General features: G+C 67.2%; 4 protein-coding genes across 5 annotated transcripts; 3 read left to right on the forward strand and 1 right to left on the reverse strand.

Annotated features, from left to right (window-relative positions):
• Positions 1-113: 113 nt before the first annotated feature.
• Positions 114-3,614, forward strand: PTGDS (prostaglandin D2 synthase). Its single transcript, XM_058302755.2, has 7 exons — positions 114-285; positions 910-1,049; positions 1,165-1,241; positions 1,637-1,753; positions 2,281-2,382; positions 2,964-2,989; positions 3,475-3,614. Exons 1-6 carry the CDS (start codon positions 157-159, stop codon positions 2,987-2,989), a joined length of 591 nt encoding a protein of 196 aa, XP_058158738.1. The 5' UTR covers positions 114-156; the 3' UTR covers positions 3,475-3,614.
• On the forward strand, positions 3,580-6,392 carry LCNL1 (lipocalin like 1). The gene is made up of 7 exons (XM_058302754.2): positions 3,580-4,652; positions 4,925-5,064; positions 5,387-5,460; positions 5,529-5,639; positions 5,853-5,954; positions 6,092-6,117; positions 6,267-6,392. Exons 1-7 carry the CDS (start codon positions 4,308-4,310, stop codon positions 6,267-6,269), a joined length of 801 nt encoding a protein of 266 aa, XP_058158737.1. The 5' UTR covers positions 3,580-4,307; the 3' UTR covers positions 6,270-6,392.
• A 6,504-nt stretch (positions 6,393-12,896) lies between these two features.
• On the forward strand, positions 12,897-14,557 carry PAXX (PAXX non-homologous end joining factor). 2 transcript variants are annotated; one of them, XM_023585598.3, is made up of 7 exons: positions 12,897-13,097; positions 13,181-13,241; positions 13,559-13,608; positions 13,696-13,886; positions 13,986-14,054; positions 14,227-14,311; positions 14,390-14,557. In XM_023585598.3, exons 1-7 carry the CDS (start codon positions 12,979-12,981, stop codon positions 14,538-14,540), a joined length of 726 nt encoding a protein of 241 aa, XP_023441366.1. In that variant the 5' UTR covers positions 12,897-12,978; the 3' UTR covers positions 14,541-14,557. The 2 variants fall into 2 exon arrangements, with proteins under 2 accessions (XP_023441366.1, XP_004482040.1); XM_004481983.5 differs by having other exon boundaries at positions 12,899-13,097; positions 14,386-14,557.
• A 300-nt stretch (positions 14,558-14,857) lies between these two features.
• CLIC3 (chloride intracellular channel 3) lies at positions 14,858-17,001 on the reverse strand. Its single transcript, XM_004481979.5, has 6 exons — positions 16,898-17,001; positions 16,089-16,198; positions 15,884-16,009; positions 15,672-15,778; positions 15,428-15,603; positions 14,858-15,347 (listed from the first exon to the last, which is right to left on the reverse strand). The coding sequence occupies exons 1-6, from the start codon at positions 16,931-16,933 to the stop codon at positions 15,189-15,191; spliced, it is 714 nt and encodes a 237-aa protein (XP_004482036.1). The 5' UTR covers positions 16,934-17,001; the 3' UTR covers positions 14,858-15,188.
• Between the last annotated feature and the right edge of the window lie 827 nt (positions 17,002-17,828).

Below are 17,828 nucleotides of genomic sequence, written 5' to 3' on the forward strand. Positions count from 1 at the left end.
AGGCCACAGCTGGGCCCGGCCACCCCAGCCCTCCCCCTCCAGCATCACGAGCTTCCACTGGGCTGTCCTTGGGCACTGGGTGGAGGCCAGGCCGGGCCCATAAATAGGGGTCTCGCCAGCACCGTCTGCTGCTCTGCTCACCTCCCTCGCCTGCCCATGCCGCTGGCCCCTGCAGGATTCGGGAGAATGGCGCAGCGCCTGCTCTGGGCGGGCCTGCTGGGGGCTTTTGTGGTCCTGCAGACCAGGGCTGAGATCCCCGTGCAGCCTGGCTTCCAACAGGACAAGGTGAGGGGCCCCCCCTGCTGGTGCGCACGGCAGGAGGGCGGGCGCACGCCCCAGGACCCCAGGCCGCTGAGCCAGCAGGGCGGGGTAGAGGTCTGCGTGGCAGGGGGAAGGCGGACGCCCGTCCCCGGCGATGGGAGAGGCCCTTCGGGGGACCGCGTTCCAAGGTCCCCTGACGGCCTCGCCCAAGCACGCAGGCACCGCAGACACGCGCGGACGCCCAGGTGCGCGGTGCAGGCAAGAGCGCGCGAGGCCCAAGCAAAGGCGGCCGCGCGTTCCGAGGCCCGGGGCGTCCCGCACAGCCCTGGGTGGGAGCTCGGACACGGAGGGCCACGCGGAAGAGGCGCAGCCAACCGGGAGGCGTGACGCACCGCACAGCGACCCGCGGGTTCCCGGACGCACGCAGATGCTCGCGGGCACACGCACCGCACCGACAGGCGGGGGGCCGCGCGCTCGCGCTCGGGGCCGCGCAGGGCCGCGCGCCCGCGACTGGCCGTGGGAGCCGAGGACCCGCCCGCGCCGCTGCAGCCGCGCGCCCCCAGCCCAGCGCGTCCCCGGGGCCGGGGCGGGGGCGCCCACCGCGGGGTGCGGGAGGTCTGGCCCGCCTGAGCGAGGCTTTCGCCGCAGTTCTTGGGGCGCTGGTTCTGCACCGGCCTGGCCTCCAACTCGACCTGGCTCCGGGAGAAGAAGGCGGTGCTCTCCATGTGCTCGTCCGCCGCGGCGCCCACCGCAGACGGCGGCCTCAACCTCACCTCCACCTTCCTCAGGTGCGCGCGGGGCGGGCTGCCGGCGAGGCGCCCCGCCCCGCGGCCTGGGCCTGGGCACGCCCCCTGACCCCGACCCCCGACCCCGACCCCTGACCCGCGGGTGGCCTGCCCCCAGGAACAACCAGTGTGAGACGAGGACCATGCTCCTGCAGCCCGCGGGGACCCCCGGCCGCTACAGCTACACCAGCCCCCGTGAGTGCCGGGGCGGGCGGCCCGCAGCCCCCTCTGCTGGTCGTGCTGGGCCGCGCAGGCAGCCCCCCTCACCGCCCCCCCGCCGGCCTCCGCGCAGACCCCTGCCCTCCTCACCCTCCCGCGCTGACCCCCAGTCAGGAGCCTTTCTCCTTGCTGTGGCTGTGCGGCCAGCACCGGCCTTGCCTGCGCCTGCGCGTTTGCTGCCCACCAAAGCTCCAGGGGGCTCCCGGGCTGCCCCGGTGGGAAGCGGGGGTGGGCACCCCACCTCCAAGGGCGCAAGGCCCCGTCCACGGGGGAGGGCCTGGGCACCCTCCCCCAAAGCAGAGGCAGCAGGGGGCCCCCTTGAGGCTTGCCGGGCGGGGTCCCCAGGCCACCGCTGCCTTGTGGGTTCCCAGACTGGGGCAGCACCCATGACGTGTCGGTGGTGGAGACCAACTACAGCCAGTACGCCCTGCTGCTGACCGCGGGCGCCAAGGGCCCGGGCCGCGACTTCGTCCTGGCCTCCCTCTACAGTACGTGCCCAGCCCCCGGCGTGGCCCCCCTCTTAGGTGCCCCCCAGCCCCCCAGCTTGTTCTCCCTCTACAGTACATGTCCCCCCTCGCCAGCTCCCCAACTTGGCCCCCCTCTAAGGTGTTCCCCCACCAGCGTGGCTTCCCTCTAAGGTGCCCCCCAGCCCCCCAGCTTGATCTCCCTCTACAGTACATGTCCCCCCTCGCCAGCCCCCCAACTTCGCCTCCCTCTAAGGTGTCCCCCCCACCAGCCCCCAGCGTGGCCTCCCTCTAAGGTGTCCCCCCCACCAGCCCCCCAGCTTGGCCCCCTCTAAGGTGTCCCCTTCACCAGCCCCCCCAGCTTGCTCTCCTTCTACAGTCTGTGTCCCCCACCCCACCGCCCACACCAGCCTCCTGTGTCCCCCACCTCACCCTCCAGTTTTGCCCAGGCAAAGGGCTGAGGCCCCACCACACAGGGGCATCCCAAGGGGGGGCCCCAAGGAGGGTCAGGAGCAGAGGCCTCCCGCCCACGGAGCTGTACCCCCCCCCAGGCCGGACCCAGCAGCCCAGCGTGGAGGCCAAGGAGAAGTTCACGGCCCTGGCCAGGGCCCTGGGCCTCACAGACGACGCCATTGTTTTCCTGCCCCCAACCGGTGAGCTCCGCTAATCCGCGGGGGATTTGGAGATTAGGGATTAGAGGCAGACACAGGGCCTGCTGATTCGGGGGGGGGGGGGGGCCGCGCCTGGCCCCCAGCCCCCTGCCCTGCCCGTGGGCCCCGGGGTAGCCGGGCTGTCCCTGTCCCCGGGGCCTCTGGCTGCAGCCCCCCCAGGAAAGGGCCCCTTCCGGCCCCTCCCCTCCCCGCAGGTCTGCCAGCACTCCAAGTGGCCCCAGGCCCACCCCAGGGACACAGGGAGCCCCAGCCTGGGGGGCGGGCAGCAAAACCGGAACCAGCCCTTGGTGCGGGGGCCGCGCCTGCGCTCTGGGCTCTGCCTCAGGCCTCCCAGTGCTGCGGGACACCCACGGGGGGCTCAGGCGGGGGTCGGCCAGGAGGCTAGAAAGGCCGCACTCCTCTCTGTTTAGAGGAATGGGGGCAGGAGGGGTGGGAGGGATGGTGTCTGTGCAGTTGGGGTTCACCAGGGTCGGGGGCTCCTTGCAGTTAGGGGCCGGGAGGAAGTCCAGGTGGGGCTCGGCGCGGGGCGCTGACCGCGCCCACCTGGGCTGCTTTCTTGGCAGATAAGTGCATGGAGAAGTCCACATAGGTGAGTGGGGGGCTGCCTCGCCTTAGCCCTCACGCACTCACCCGCCAGCGCACACTGCCCCCCACCAGGCAGGCGGCAGGTGCAGGGTGGGTCGGGGGACACAGAACGGGCGATTGCAACGCAGGGGTCCCAAGGCTGTCCCCTGGCCTCCATCCTGGGGGTCAGAAAATCCCATCCCGCAGGGGGAAGGGGGCCCCAACTTCCAGAGGCTTGAAGGGGTGGGCGGTGGCAGTGAGAGCAGGGGTGGGCGAGGGTGTGGGGGAGAGCCTGGCCTAAGGGAGGGGCTTCCCCTGCAGGGGCCAGTGAGCCCCAAGGGGGTGGGGGTGAGGTAGGAGGAGGGGAGGGGGTGGAGGGGGTCGGGGCGGCTGGAGGCATTTGCTGAGAGAGAGCCAGGGGGAGGGCGGCTGCCCCCTCCCCTCCACTGGGCACTTTGGGGTCCCGGGGGCCTGCCTGTCCCTCTGGACTGGTCCTGCTCTCTCGGCCAGGTGACCCCAGCCCTCGGGACCTCTGCGCCCTGTTCTGCTCGGCTCTTTGCTCCAGGAACCCCAAGACCCCAGCCCCTCCCCCCCGGCCCCCACCACCTCCTCCAGCTTTTATCTGAGAAATAAACTCCAGAAGCAAGTCGCCAGCTGGTCCTCTGTCCGCGTGGCCCCGGCCGCTCCCCGAGACCTGGCCCACTCCCCGCTTGCCCCCCCTCAGCAGGTGTGACCGCAGGGCGGGCAGAGGGCCCTCTGGTGTCGGCTTCCCCCAGCCCCCTCCTCAGCTGCACCGCTGGGGCTGCGGCTCCAGCCGCCTGCTCTGGGCTGGTGGGGGGCAGTGTGGCCCAGCCCCCACTGCCAGGAGGGCCACGGGGAGCCTTGGGTGTTGGGTCTGAGGCGAGGATGAGGAGCTCTGGGGCCAACAGGGTCCTCCTCGCTTAGAAGATCGGATGGAAAAAAAAGATCAAAACGAAGTGTCTGCGTCCCCGCGGTGGGACAAGTGGACAGAGTGGGCTGGGGACAGGCCACCCCACGTGCCCGCTGGACACCAAGCACCCCCAGCCCCCAGGGCCTCTGCCCTTCCTGCTCACAGGGCCCTCCCCTCGCCTCCCGCGTCCCCAGCCCCCGTGGCCCTGTCAGCCCCGTCCTGGGCCCTCCTGCCCCTAGTGACCTGCTGCCCACAGGGCCCCCTGGGCACAGCGTGGCCGGGGCCTACAGAGGCAGAGGGTCGGGTGGCCCAGAGGCGAGCCTGAGCCTCTGGGTGTGCTTGCGGGGGGGGAGGGGCTTCGGGCAGCTGGGGGGAAGGGGCTGCCCCCTGGCCCCAGAGGCTCAGGAGAACCATGGCGGCTCCACCCACCACTGCCGGGCAGTTGGCCCCCTCCCCAGGAGGAAACGGGGGCAGGGGCGGGTTTGATGGGTGCTGCGGGGTGCAACCCGATCGGGAGGCTATCGCGGCGGGCTCCCTCCCAGGACACCCGGCCAGCCGCCCCGAGGCATCTCCGGGGCATAAAGGCCGGGAGGCTCAGGCCACCCCAGCTCTCCTGCTCCGTCCTGTGCCGCCGCCGCCGCCGCCGCCGCCCTCCGCCATGCTGCAGGCTCTGCTGACCGGCTCGCTCCTCGGCCTGCTCTGCGCGGCCCCAGGCCAGGCCGAGGTCCCCGTCCAGCCCGACTTCGACGCCAGCCAGGTGCGCCCAGGCCCGGCCGCCCCAGCCCGGCCCCTGCCCTCGCCGGCGGCCTCTCCCTGCCGTGTCCCCCTCCCGGGCCCCGGCGGCCGGCTGCCTTTCCGAGGGGCTCGCCCAGCCCTCCCCGGCCCCTCTGTGACCAGCTCAGGGCTGGGGGTGCAGAAGACAGAGCCCGCCTCCCTGCTCCCCGGGGCGTCGGTGAGGATGGGGCTCCCCGGGGCAGGCACAGCGCCCCCCCACGGCCAGGCTGGTCCCAGCCCCCGCCCTCCCTGCAGTTCCAGGGCGCCTGGTACGTGGTCGGGATGGCCTCGGACGACCAGACCTTCCTGGACTCCAGGGACAACCTGAAGATGCCCGTGGTCTTCGTGACCCCCTTGGACAACGGCGACCTGTCCTTAAAATTTGGGTACCCCACGTAAGTGACCCACGAGCGCCTCCCCTCCTGGGCCAGAGGTCAGCCGGGAGGAAGGGGCCCACAGCTCAGAACAGGCTCGGGGCCAGTGTCTGCATCAGTATCAGTATCCCCTGAGCAAGTGCCCACTCCCCGGGGCTCAGTGTCCGCACCTGCAGCGTGAGGGTGAAGGGCCTGCCTCCTGGCAGAGACCACCCCGTGGTCGGCTGTGTCCTCGGACACCGGCGGTGACCTGGTGGGGGGCTGAGCGGTCCAAGAGCAGGGCGGGCCTGGACCTGGGGGTGGGCGGGGGCCGGGTGGGGGGCTGCCAGCTCCTGCTCCCCAGGCCTGACGGTGGGTGCCAGAAGATGGACGCGACCTTCGCCAAGGGCGCCGAGGACGGGCAGTTCAGCAACGCAGGTGAGGTGGGGTGGGGGGAGGGCTGGGCGCGCCCGGCCGGCGGGGCTCACCCCGGGCTCTCGTCCCAGCCATGGGGCAGGTGGACATCCGCGTGGCCAGCACGGACTACAAGCACTACGCCGTGATGTACTTCGAGACGGAGAAGGCGGGCGTGCAGAACGTCTGGCTGCAGCTCTACGGTGGGTGGCCAGGGGGCACCGGCCGGGGGGAACCCCAGCTCTGTGGCTATGGGGCCCTGACGCACCCCCTTCCCTGGAGGCAGCACCCCTTAAGCCCCTTACACACCCTCCCTGCCCGTGCCCACGCCCCTCCCTCCTCATCCTCACGATCTTCTGTCACCACCCGCCCTCACCTGTCCTCACCTGTCCTCACCTGCTCTCACCTGCTCTCAGCCCGCCTCCCGGAGCTGTTTCCCGAAGGTGCCCAGAAGATGCAGCAGATGGCACCCCAAGTGGGCCTGAACCCCAGCCAGGGTGCCCTGCTGCCCAAGTCGGGTGAGTGCTGCCCCCTCCCCGGCTGGGGGCTGCCGGAGCTGGAGACCCCAGGCTAGATGGGGAAGCCCGGGAGGGCGGGGGGCCAGGGGCGCTGTGGAGGGGGCCAGGGCGGCTCTCAGCCCCTCTCTCTCCCGCAGACCAGTGTGCTGACGTCGCCTCCCAGGTGAGTGAGGGGGCTGCCGGGACCCTGCCCCTCGGGGCGGCGCGGCGGGGCGGCGTGGGGGGTCCTGGGGGCAGGCTGCGAGCGCGGCGGGGGTGTGGCTGCCGCGGAGGCGCTGAGGCCGAGCGCACGCGCCGCGCCTTGTTTTGCAGTGAGCGACCCGGGGCGGGGGAGCAGCCGCCCGCGGGGGCCCAGGCCCTGCCCCGCGGACCCCTCTCCAAAGAGCGCCCCTCCACACCCCCAGCCCCCGAGCACAATAAACGGTCAGCAAAAGTCTGCACCTGCGGTCCAGTGTGTGTCTCAGGAGGGGAGGGGGCCAGAAGGCTGGGGGCGGGGTCGGTGGGCGTGGGGGGCGGTGCCCTGGCTCAAGTGGCCGTCGCCAGCCTGCGTCCCCTGCCTGCGCGCCCCTGCCAGGCCCACCTCTTCTCTTCCCTGCCCTCCCCGCTCCCCTCCTCGGGCCAGGCCCTCCCTGCCTAGAGTGGGGGCAGAGGGGCAGTGGGGGTACAAAGTCCTGTTCTGCCCCTGCATCCCCCAGGGCAATGTGTTTATTAAAGACGCATCTGAGGAAGGGGGGGGGGGAGGTAAAATGTCACTGCGCCAAAAATGTAAAAAATAAAGCAAACTTAATACAAGGTGTGAAATTGTCAAATTGTGGATAATTGCTCCGTCCAGGTGACAGGTATGGGGGCTTTCCTGCTGGTCACTCTTCTCTAAATTAAAAACACCCCCGCCCGGTCCTGCACACTTGCCTCCCTTGACCGTGGCCCTCTGGGCAGGGAGGTCTCAGGATACGGAGACCCCGCTCCGGCTCCGCGCGCCCCTCGCACCTGCCCGCATCAGCGGCCACCCCTGGCTGCCCTGACTGGCTGCAGGAACAGAGGGACGGCGGCCACGGGGACCTCTGCCCAGCCTACCCCCCCAGGGCCTGAGCCAGGCTAAGTCCAAGTGACCCGTGGCCTGGGAACGCCACTCCCCTTCCACCTTTCTCCTGCCCTCGGGCCAGCAGGTCGCCCTCCACCAACCCCACACACACACTCCTTTTTGGAAGGGTCCCAAGTGGGAAAAGGGCAGGCTGCCCCATGGCCAGGGACACACTCCCTCAGAGGGGCTACCTTGGGGGTGGGGCAGCCTGGGAAGGGGCATCTGGCCCCGGCAGTTCAGTCCAGGCTGTCTCCTTTGGCGCTGCCCTGTGCCGGCCACACCAGGGCAGCCATTAGCCAGTTTTCCACTCGGAAGCCAGCGGCTCCCAACTCACTGCAGATGACGCCCAGCCCCCAGAGGGCCAGAGCACCCAGGAGCCGGGCTAGGCCCTCTCTGACCCACCTCCTGGCTCACTCGCTCCTTCCCCCTCGAGCGCCAGCCTCAGGGCCTTAGCACGGCCTGGTACAGTCCTCCCAGCTGCCCAGCTGGCTCCCTCGGCCCTCTGGCCTCCTGCTCAAATTCCACGCTGCTGGGTCCGCAGCCCACCACCCACCCTGCTCCAGCACTCCTCGTCTCCCTTCCACTTTCTTTAGCCCGGAGCATGTACCGCCTTCTGGCCTACTGTGAAACACCATGGGGTGTTTATTGCCCTTCACCTTGGGAGGGTGGCCCGGCTGGAGAGGCATGTGGGAGGAGTGGGGGAGGGCGTGGGCAGGCGGCCCCCCCCTGGGGCCCAGCAAGCAGGGGTACGCCCGCCCGGCTCACCCAGGAGGTGCTGAGAGAGGGCTGCGGCCGCAGGAGGGAAAGCAGTGGGACTGGCTGCGTTCCGGCAGGTGCAGGCGGAGCGGGAACCGGGCACCGCCCTCAAGTCCAGCACTGGGCCGCACCCTGTCGAGAACGCCTCGTGCTCCTCTGAACTGGGCACGCTCTTAGTAGCTCCGACTCCCTTCATACGTCTGTGAGCGAGTCACCCCACTCGGCCCTCGTGCCGTCCTCGTCTGGCTCGGGTGTCCGTGAGAGCTGGCTTCGGAAGGCAAGGCCAGCAGCTCCTCGACTTCTAGGCTCCTGTGGAAGCCTCTGCTTTCCGGCGATGCTGAGGCGGTACCAGCTTTGGGCTCTTTTCCGTCTTTTCTCAGGGTGTTCTTAAAACCATCTGCTGAGGTGTAGTTGACGGGAGACGAACTGAACACACTTAGAGTACAACTTGGTAAGGGTGGGCACCTCCACGCACCTGAGAAGCATCACAGGCACCTCCCCCAAAAGCTGACTCTCACCCCCCACCCCACACCCAGGGCCCTGCTGATCTGCCCGTTGTCACTGCAGGTCAGTTTGCACTCACCAGACTCTTAATGCTTCCTGGAGGTCTGGCTCCTTCAGCAGCACAAGCAAGACTCAGCCGAGTAGCTGCTGCGAGCACCGCAGCAGGTCCTTCCCCACCCGGGCAGCCGCCGCCGGCTGCTCCGCAAGCTGCTTTTCCTTCCCCTTTGATGGGCATTCGGGTTGTTTGCCGTTTTTGTCGGTTACAAGCACGGCTGCTGCGCATATCCTTGTTCAAGCCTTCATGTGGTTGTATGTCCACGTGGTTGTATGTCCACAGGGTTGTGTGGTTGTATGTCCATGTGGTTGTATGTCCACATGGTTGTATTCCATGTGGTTGTAATGTCCACATGGTTGTATGTCCACACAGTTGTATGGTTGTATGTCCGTGTGGTTGTATGTTCCGTTTCTCTTGGCTCCACACACAGGAGTAGAATAAGCAGCTCACGTGGCAGGTTATGTTTCACCTTGTAAGAAATCACCAAGCTGTTTTCCACAGTGCTTGGTAGCATTGCCACAGCAGTGAGCGCTCAATACCTCCACAGCCTCACCGCCACGGACTAGTGTCACCGTTCAATTCTAGCCAAGCAAATAGGTGCAAGTGGGGACTCATTGTAGTCTTTCCTTTCGATGAGTGTTTCAAAATACATACATGTTTCCTCTCCTGCTCTTTCCCTAACAGGTAGCGAGTAGTTCAGTAAAGAACAGCAGGTTCTTCTCCAGGGATAAGGTCTTGCTTCAGGGATCATAATAATTGGATAGAAAATGGTAGCTCTTGTGAGGTCAGGCTAATGTGTCAACTCGGCTGGTTGATCGCATTTATAACCAACCAGGGAGGCTGCCGTCAGCTATGAGTGAATGCCTTAAATCAGTTGAATGCCTTAAAAGGGAAGTGATTCCAGCATTGAGAGAGAATTCCCCAGCTCGTCTTTGGACAGCCAGCGTCTCCCAGAACTCGTCAAGAACCTTCACTGGACTTTCATTGGAGCTCCTGGTTGCACCTGCCTGGGAATCTGGACTTGTGCATCCCACGGTCACGTGAGACTCGTAAAATCTCACACTATTGACAGGTCTCTCCTGTTGCTTCTGCCTCTAGAGAATCCTGATAATGCCACACACTTCAGGAAGGTTCCTCTGCTCTCCTGGGTCCCTTTGGACTCCGTTTCTCTCTCGCTGTGTAATAGAGAAGGTCCACTGCTCGCTCGCAGGGTGGCCTTCCTGCTTCTGTGATGGCGTTTGTTGGAAAGAAAGGAAAGAGAAATTGGGGGTGGAGAAAGAAAAGCAGAGGAGCCGCAAACCGGGGGAGAGTGTCCATCCTGAGCCTTGGCGGCCCTGACATCGAGCCACTGGACTCTTCGAGGACAGCCTGTGAGCCGCCACCATGCTGCAGATCCGGGTCCAGCTTCAGAGCCTTCCCGCTGCCGCTGGTGGCTCCTCTTGCCGCGCCCACCGCTTACTGTCCTCCGTGAGTTCATCTGTGGCGAAGGACCCGTCCACGGTCACAGTGTGGCGATGGGCGTGGACGTCTTGCCGTCGCCTCAGGTTTAAGCCTCCACTTGGCAGGACCTTCCCGTCCCCACCACCCAGAGCCATCCTGCTGTGGTTTGGTGTGCGTCTCCCCATGGCCAGGGACACCGTGCCGTTTTCAAGTGCTTATCGGCCATCCATAGCTGCTCTTTGCTGACATGGCCGTTCCCCTTGGGTCCATTTTAACTGGGTGTTTGTTTCCTTATGGTTGAGTTTTGATCTGTTCTGGAAATTCTTTAGCGGCTATGTGATCTGCAAATATTCCCTCTCCACCTTGTTTTTTCTCTCAGCGGCTTGTCTTTTTATTCTCCTAAAGGCATGTGTCAACAAGCAGAAGCTTTTAATTTGGATGAAGTCCAATTTATCGATTTTTTTCTTTTATGGACCGTGCTTTTGGTGGAGACCCCGTGACCCACTTGAGTCCATTTTTGCCTGTGGTGTGAGGTGTGGAGCAAAGGTGTTTGTTTCGGTTTGTTTAGAGATTTATTTACTTCTCCCCCACCCCCGTGGTTGCACTCGCTGTGTCTGTTCGTTGTGTGCTCTCTGTGCCTGCTTTCCCTGCCGAATCGCCCTTTGCCAAAGCCAGATGTCCGTTCATGTGGGGCCCGTCTCTGAACTCTCTCTTCTGGTCCATTGGTTCGTGTGAATGTCTTCAGCCAGCATCACCCTGTCCTGACTGCTGTACTTTTTTTTAAAGCAGGTACCAGGGATTGAACCCAGCACCTGTACATGTGAAGCAGGTGCTTAACCACTGAGCTACACCTGCTCTGCTTAACTGCTGTACTTTTCTAAACTTGAAATGCTAACGTGACCTGGCCATCTTTGTTGCTCTTTTCCAGGGTTGTTTCAACTCTTTCCACCCTTTGCATTTCCATGTAAATTTTAGAACTGGTTTGTCAATTAACAAAGCCCCACGGGAATTTCACTGAATCTATAGCTCACTTTGGGGGAGAACTGGCATCTTAACAATGCTAAGTTTTTCCAACTCATGAACGCAGCCTATCTCCCCATTCATTTAGGTGTTATTTAATTTCTCCTGTGGTGTACAGTAGTTTGCAGCGCAGATTTATCCCTAGTATATCATATTTTTGATACTACTGTAAATGAAGCTTCAGGGCAGTAAGTATTTGACTCCCTTTCCAGTTCCTTCTACACCTATTCAGGTTTCCCAGAAAACCATCCATTTCATAAGGATCAGCAAATCTATTGTCAAGTTGTGTGTAGTACTTCCTTACAACTTAGAAATCTCCGCTGCACTTCGGATACGTCCCCGTCCTCTTTGCTGGGAAGGATCAGAAGGTTCATGTGGACCACACATTTTGGGTCACCCCTCCTGGAGGGTCTAACCCCCTTCTTTTGAAAACGGGCCGCTGACTTAGGGACTTGTTCTAAGAAGCAGATGCGACCCAGCGACCCGGCTCCAGCTGGTGTTTTCTCCTGGGATGCCCGCCCCTCATTCCAGCCACCCCGGGTCAGCACTACCTGCCGGCACCGGCCGCCCCAGCCAGGCCGGCCACGCCCAGCACCAAGCCAGCCCAGCACCCAGCCCAAACGGGACCAAGATCAACGGCCGACGATGCATGCCCGCGTCTTCCAGGGCTGCGCCGAGTCCACTCGGCTCGCACGACGGAATCTACTGTCTCAGCTCTGGACGTGAGGAGCCCGCGGCAAGGTCGCGCCAGGCCCCGGTGCGCTGCCTCTGTCTCGGGCTAGGCGTGGCTCCGTCTGCGCCGTCGCGTGGCGAGCCCGCTCCTCTCTGGCGTCTACTCACAGACCGTGTCCAAGTTTCCTGTGCTTCTCCGAAGTCCAGGCTCACGGGCGAAGGCCTTCCCGGCCCAGCCCGGCCCCACCTCGGCAGAGCCCTCGAGGATCCTGGTCAGCTACCGGGGCAGGGCCTGCTCCAACCCCCCACCCCATCTGGGGTGGCTGTGACGCAGCAGTAGACAACTAGCCTGGCCCATGCAGGGGGAATTACCACCCGTTGGAGGAGGGGCCGTGAACGCTCCTGCCTCTGCTTCCTCACCGCCGGAGCCCCCCTCAGCCTCCCCAGCACCCCCTTTCACACCCTTCGGGCCTAGCACTGCCGCGATGACAAATTAGCCGCCACTTGCCTGCCTGCACGAAGAAAGCACATTTCCCACACTGTGGATTGGCAGCTCTGCTCCAAGCCCGATTAGCCGCAGGCGCCGGCAGGTCGTGCTGGCACTGCCACTCCGTCACTGGTGAAGCAGGTGACGTGGCCCCCCCGACTCCGGCGAGCGGGTGGGACTCCCACCCCCCAGGCCAGCACAGGTCGCGGTGCCCCTGAGCTCCTGCCCCACCACGGCCCCAGCGCAGCCCCTGCTCAGCCTCCCCCACCTGGAGGTGGGGGCACGGGGGACAGCCGTCTCCCCGCTCTGGGAACGCCGTCTTCCCCTGACCTCTGACCCCAGCTCCGGGCTGCCCTCCTCCCTCCCCGTCCGCTCGCTCCTGTCTGCGGCTGCCCTTCCGCGGGCTCCGTGTCGTGGGGCGGACGCTGGCCCGTCCTCCCTCCGCCCTCCCCAGCCCCTCACCTCCTCGGAGCTGGAGGCCCCGCCCACATCGCGCCCCCCTACCAACGCGGACCCCACGCTGATAGAATTGCTCACTACCTAGGAAAAGCCGATTGCTGTGGGCTGTGGACAGCGTTTTGTAGATACCCACGTAAACACGGCCCATATTTAGGTTTTGCCGATTTCTTTTCGTGTTTGGGAGCCCCGCCCCGCCCATCGGCGCAGGTTCCGCCCCTCCCGGCTCCGGAGGCCCCGCCCAGGCGCGACCCCGGCCCCGGGGAGCCCCGAGCCCCACCCTGCGCAGGCGCCGGAAGACCCAAAACCAGCCTAGGCCCCGCCCCGCCGGAGGCCCCGCCCCACAGCCAGTCCCCGCCCAAACCCGCCCATCCGCCGAAGGCGCCGCCCCCCTGGGCTCTGGAAGCCCCGCCCGCGGCTAGTCTCCTCTCTGCGCAGGCGCCCGAAGCCCGACTCCGGAAGCGCCCGCGCGCAGGCGCCCGGAGCCCCGCAGCAGGCTCCGCCTCTGCCCGGCTCCCGCAGGCCCCTCCGCGCCCCTCCGCTGCGGGATGCCATGGTGCCGCCGCCGCTGCTGCCGCCCCTCTGCACGCTGCCGGCGGGCCCCGGGCGCCCCCGCTTCGTGTGCTACTGCGAGGGGGAGGGCAGCGGGGACGGGGGCGGCTTCAACCTCCAGTGAGTGGCGGGGGCGGCTCGCGGGGACGCGGGGTTCCTGAAGGTCCTGCTGCCGCTCGCGCCTGACGCCCCCTCCTGCCCAGGGTGACCGACGCCGCGGAGCTTTGGAGCACCTGCTACACGCCGGACAGCCTTGCGGCCCTTGTGGGTAGCGGGAACGTCAGGGCGGGCCTGGGATCCCGCAGCGCCCATGCCTTTGGGGAGAAGGGGGTCTGGGATTCCCGAGAGTGGTCTGGGCACAGGACTCCCCCCCCCCCCCACACCCGTCTGCGGTAGCTGTAGTTCAGGTGGCGCTCACATCAGGCAAATCTGGGGTCTTTCCCATCTGGACATTCTTCCAGGCTCTGGAGGCCCCAGCAGCGTCAGGGGTCCCAAGTGGCTCTGAGGTCGGGCAGGTTGGGGGTGGTGCCCTGTGAGTCCAGGGTCCCAGGCAGCTGGTGACCAGCCCCTGTGCCCTGCAGAAAGCCCATTTTGGCCTGAGTGCTGCCGAGGACATCATCCACCGGCTCAGGTGAGGCCGTACTCTGGACGATGGGGGTGGGGGGGCGGGGGGAGCAGGTGGCCCTGGCCACAGCTCTCAGCACCCTTCCTTTCCCAGAACAGCCTGCGAGCAGGACGCTGTGACCCTGACGCTTCAGGAGGACAGAGTATCCCTGGCCCTTTCTGGGGGTCCCTCGGCCCTGACCGTTGACCTCTCAAAGGTGCCGAGTCCAGAGGCAGCCCCTAGGTTGCAGGCACTCACGCTGGGCCTGGCCGAGCACGTGTGCAGGCTGGAGCGGCAGCTGGCAGGTAGGGTGGGGATGGGTACCCCACGCCTAAGCCGGGGACTCCCTGCCCATGCCCCCTTTCCTGGTGCCGAGCCGGACACCCACTGGCTTTCTTGTCCAGCCACGATGGAGACCGCTGCCAGCCCCAGGAAGAGCCCCCGGCCAGCAGGGCCCCAGCTCTTTTTACCAGGTAAGGTGCCCCCCCCCCCCACGCCAGCCCGTGACTCAGTTTCCCCAGAACAAGCCCATCCTGAGCCTCACGGTCCAGAGAGGAGCTTTCCACGTGCAGGTGCGGCTGAGACTGGGGGTGCTGCTAGGTTCAGGGCAGGACCCTCAATCCTTTCCCATCCTGTTTCCCCCAGACCCAGATCCTCCAAGAGGCAGCCCTGGACCCGGAGCCAGGAGGCCGTGTCCTGGAGAGTCGCTCATCAACCCCGGCTTCAAGAGGTACTGCCCTGCCCACCCTCCCGCCCACGCCCAGGCCCCAGGCCCTCACTGGGCACCCTCTCCTCTGTCCCCAGTAAGAAACCTGCCAGAGGCGTGGACTTCGAGGACTCCTGAAGGCTGTGCAGGAGGTGTGACACCACCAGGAATGAGCCTGGGAGGGGAGGGGGTACCCCGAGGCCCCACCCCCGCCCCCCTCCTGCTGCTCCTCAAACCCCTCCCTGGCAAATAAACACACTCAGGGCTGGACCAGGCTCGTTCCTGAGGGCTGGCCTGGGGGAGGGAGGGCTTGGCCCCCTGGGACCTGAGCTCCTGGGTGGGGTGCAGCGCAGCCCCAGGCTCCCTGCCCCTGGGGGGAGACTCCGCGGGGTCTGGCTGGGCATGCGTCTGCTTTCCCAGACCGTCCAGCTCCCCTGCCCTCCAGCCCAGGACCCGAGGGGGCCGTGCTCGCAGGGCCGGGGCTCAAGGAGGTAAAACCCCATCCCGCGCCCCCCCCCAGGCAGAGCCACGGCACGCAGACCCCACACGCACTCAGATGCACACAGTAGGTCCCGTGCAGTTACATGTTTGAGCCCCCGTGCCCAGGTCTCCAGGTCCCCGCCTCGGCTCCCCACCCTCTTCAGCCCTCCTGCCCCACCCTGGCCCGACTGGTTTGGGAGCCCAGTCCTGTCCTTGGGATTCCTGTCACAGGCGCAACTGCAGGAGGCCGGGGCCTGGGCCTTGCTCCGTGGGTGGTGGGCTGCCCCCGGCCAGCTCTCTCCTGTCCTTTTTCTGTGAGGTCACTGCGAGCTGAGCGTGGGGGTAGGGCAGCAATCCCGGCGGGGCCTCTGTTCCCGATCACAGCACACGGAGCAGAAGCGCTTCTGTAGGTGGGGGGTGGCTAGCGGGGGTGCACGGCCGGCCGATAGGCCGCCAGGATCTCGGCGCTGTGCGGACACGTGTACTTGAACTCCTTCTCCTGCAGCGCGCCGTCCAGGTAGCGGCGCACGCCGCGCAGCTCGGCAGGGATGGGCGCCTGGCGGAACTGCGCGCACACCGTCTGCGGGCAAGGGGCGCGGGTCAGGGCCTCACGCCGCCTCGCCGTGGTCCCTGGCCCGCCACCCCGCGCCCCCGACTCACATCGACGATGTGCAGCTTGGGCAGCAGGCCGCAGTCGGCCAGCGTGAGCTGGTCGCCGTCCAGGAAGCGGCGGCGTGACTCGCGCAGCTGCGGTTCCCGCGCCAGCTCGTGCTCCAGGGGCGTGCGCAGGTAGCCGTCCAGTTTGGCGAGGGCACGCAGCAGGAGCTGGTACAGGGCTGTGGTGGGGGGGGTTGCGGTGAGGACCCGCCGGGGAGCGCCCTCCCAGCCCACCCCGTTGCCTCACCATCGTCCTGCGTGGGCGCCGGGTTCTTGATGAAAGCAGAGAACCGGTGGAAGACGTCATTGCCCGCTGTTGAGGACGCCCTGTAGCGGGGCGCCAGGCTGGGGAACCTGCAGGCGTGGGGAGCATCTGTTAGGTTCTTGGGGGGCCGCCCACCCTGTCAGGGCCTCCTCCATGCACCCGCTCCCACTCATCCCTGAGCCCTGCACCCTCACTCGGGGGGCCCCAGGGTCTCCTCCAGGAACTCTTCTATCTGCAGCGTGTCCGTCTTGGCCTCCCCGTGGTACAGCAGGATGGGCAGCTGCGAACCGGGGGCAAAGTCCTTCAGCACGTCGGGGGACCTGTGAGTGCGAGGCAAGCGGTGGGGGCACTGGGGGGGCTCACAGGCCGGGGGTGCCGTTGGGGGGTGTCCAGGCTCACCTCCGCATGTCCACGGTGGTCAGGGTGAAGGGCACGCCCTTGAGCAGCAGGATCATGAAGAGGCGCTGGCAGGAGGGACAGTGCCCCACGCTCTCCCCGTCCTCGCTGGCCTGGGGGTGGGCGGGCAGGCGGTGTCAGGCCGCCGGATGGAGCAGGAGCTCGCCCCTGCCCGGCCGGCCTGGGCTGCCCAGGAGGGCGGCGAGGGCCCTCGACATGGGCCGAGCAGTGGAGGGGCGCAGCGCTGCGGGGGGCGGGGCCGCGCCCAGGGCCCTCCGCCCTCGGAGCCGGGGCAGAGGCCAGGCGCCTGGGCTCACGGCCCAGCAGGCAGGCCGCGGCGACGGGGTGGGCCCGGCGAGCTGGTTCCTCGGTGATTCACTCCGCGAAACTGGGCTCCGTGGCTGGCACCGCACTGGCTCCCCAGCGCATCAGGGCGGGCGGGGTCCAGCGACCGGCAGCCCCCGCACAGGCAGGTCGACACACCTGGGCACCCACCTGAGGGCCAAGGGGGGCCGCCTGGGCCAGCGCCTCCCCCCACACACTGACCCCCAATGCCCAGGCCGTTTCCTCGGCGCCTCCCCACCTGGCCTTTTCCCTCAGAGCTGAGCTGGGGCCCCCTCCCTTGGAGCCTGACTCCCAGGGGCTTCCTTGCCCAAGCTGCCCCCACTCTGCTCAGCCTCCGGTGCCTGCAGGAGGTCCCAGAGCCCACCGCAGGGGAACGGGGGCTTGGCTACTGCCCAGAGACCCCTCTCATCCCGCCCCAGAAAGCCCGGCCCCGCAGAGGCGCGCCGCGCCCCCACCCGCGCCAGCACCTTGACGAACAGCTGGAGCTTGGCGGTCTCGGCCATGGTGCCGGCTGAGCGAGGCTGAGCGAGGCTGAGCGCGGCGCCGGCTTGGGCGGGGCCTGGGCGCTTTAAGGCTGCCTGGCCGCCCCGCCCTCCCGGGCGCGGGCCCGCCCCTTGGGGCCCCCTGGTGCGGAGGCGCGGGCGGTGGAGGAGGGCCCGCGCGGGCCGGCCGCGGGACTTCGTGGGGCGCCGGCGGCTGTCGGGGCCCGTGGGCGTGACGTGGGGGAACCGGAGAGCGAGGCAGCCCCGCGCAGGCTGAGCGCGCCGCGCTCCTGGGCGGGCCTGGGCGCAGGGAGCCGGGAGGAGTGGACTGCGAGGCGGGAGGCGGGGGCAGACTGGGGGGCCCAGCCGGAGGTCAGGGGCAGCCCCCAGGGCCCTTCCCTGCAGCGAACCCCCACTCTCAGGGTCCCCAGCCCAGAAAATCAGGGTGCCTTTATTGGGAGAGGGGGAAGGCACGACCAACCGAGCTTCTGCCTCAGTTTCCCTATTTGCAGGATCGGGGCATTACCCGGGAAGGGAGGGTGCCCTTGCAGCCGGCCTGCCCCGTCAGGCCGGTCCCCGCCCTCCCCGGCCCTCGAGGCTCAGGGCTGGGCCACATTCCAGACGTGCCCGCGGGCGGGACGGAGGCCTGGCCCCCGCGCTTCCCCGCGACCCCGGCACTGCCGCGCCCCCTGCGCAGGCGCGAAACAGGCTCACCTTTCTCCACTTAACCTATTGGAAAGGGGCCCCGCGGGGCAGAGCAGGGCGCGGAGGGTCGGGAAGCCGGGCGAGCCGGTTCCCACCCCGACCCCGGGCCTCCCCGGGGGCTCGAGGAACCCTCGACCCGGACCCGCCCCGGCACCCGCCCCTCCTGGGGCGCCCGCCGCGTGCTGGGGGCGGGGGCAGCTCCGGGCCTCGG

This window comes from Dasypus novemcinctus, chromosome 8, assembly GCF_030445035.2.
Source record: "Dasypus novemcinctus isolate mDasNov1 chromosome 8, mDasNov1.1.hap2, whole genome shotgun sequence".
NCBI classification, from domain to species: Eukaryota; Metazoa; Chordata; class Mammalia; order Cingulata; family Dasypodidae; genus Dasypus; species Dasypus novemcinctus.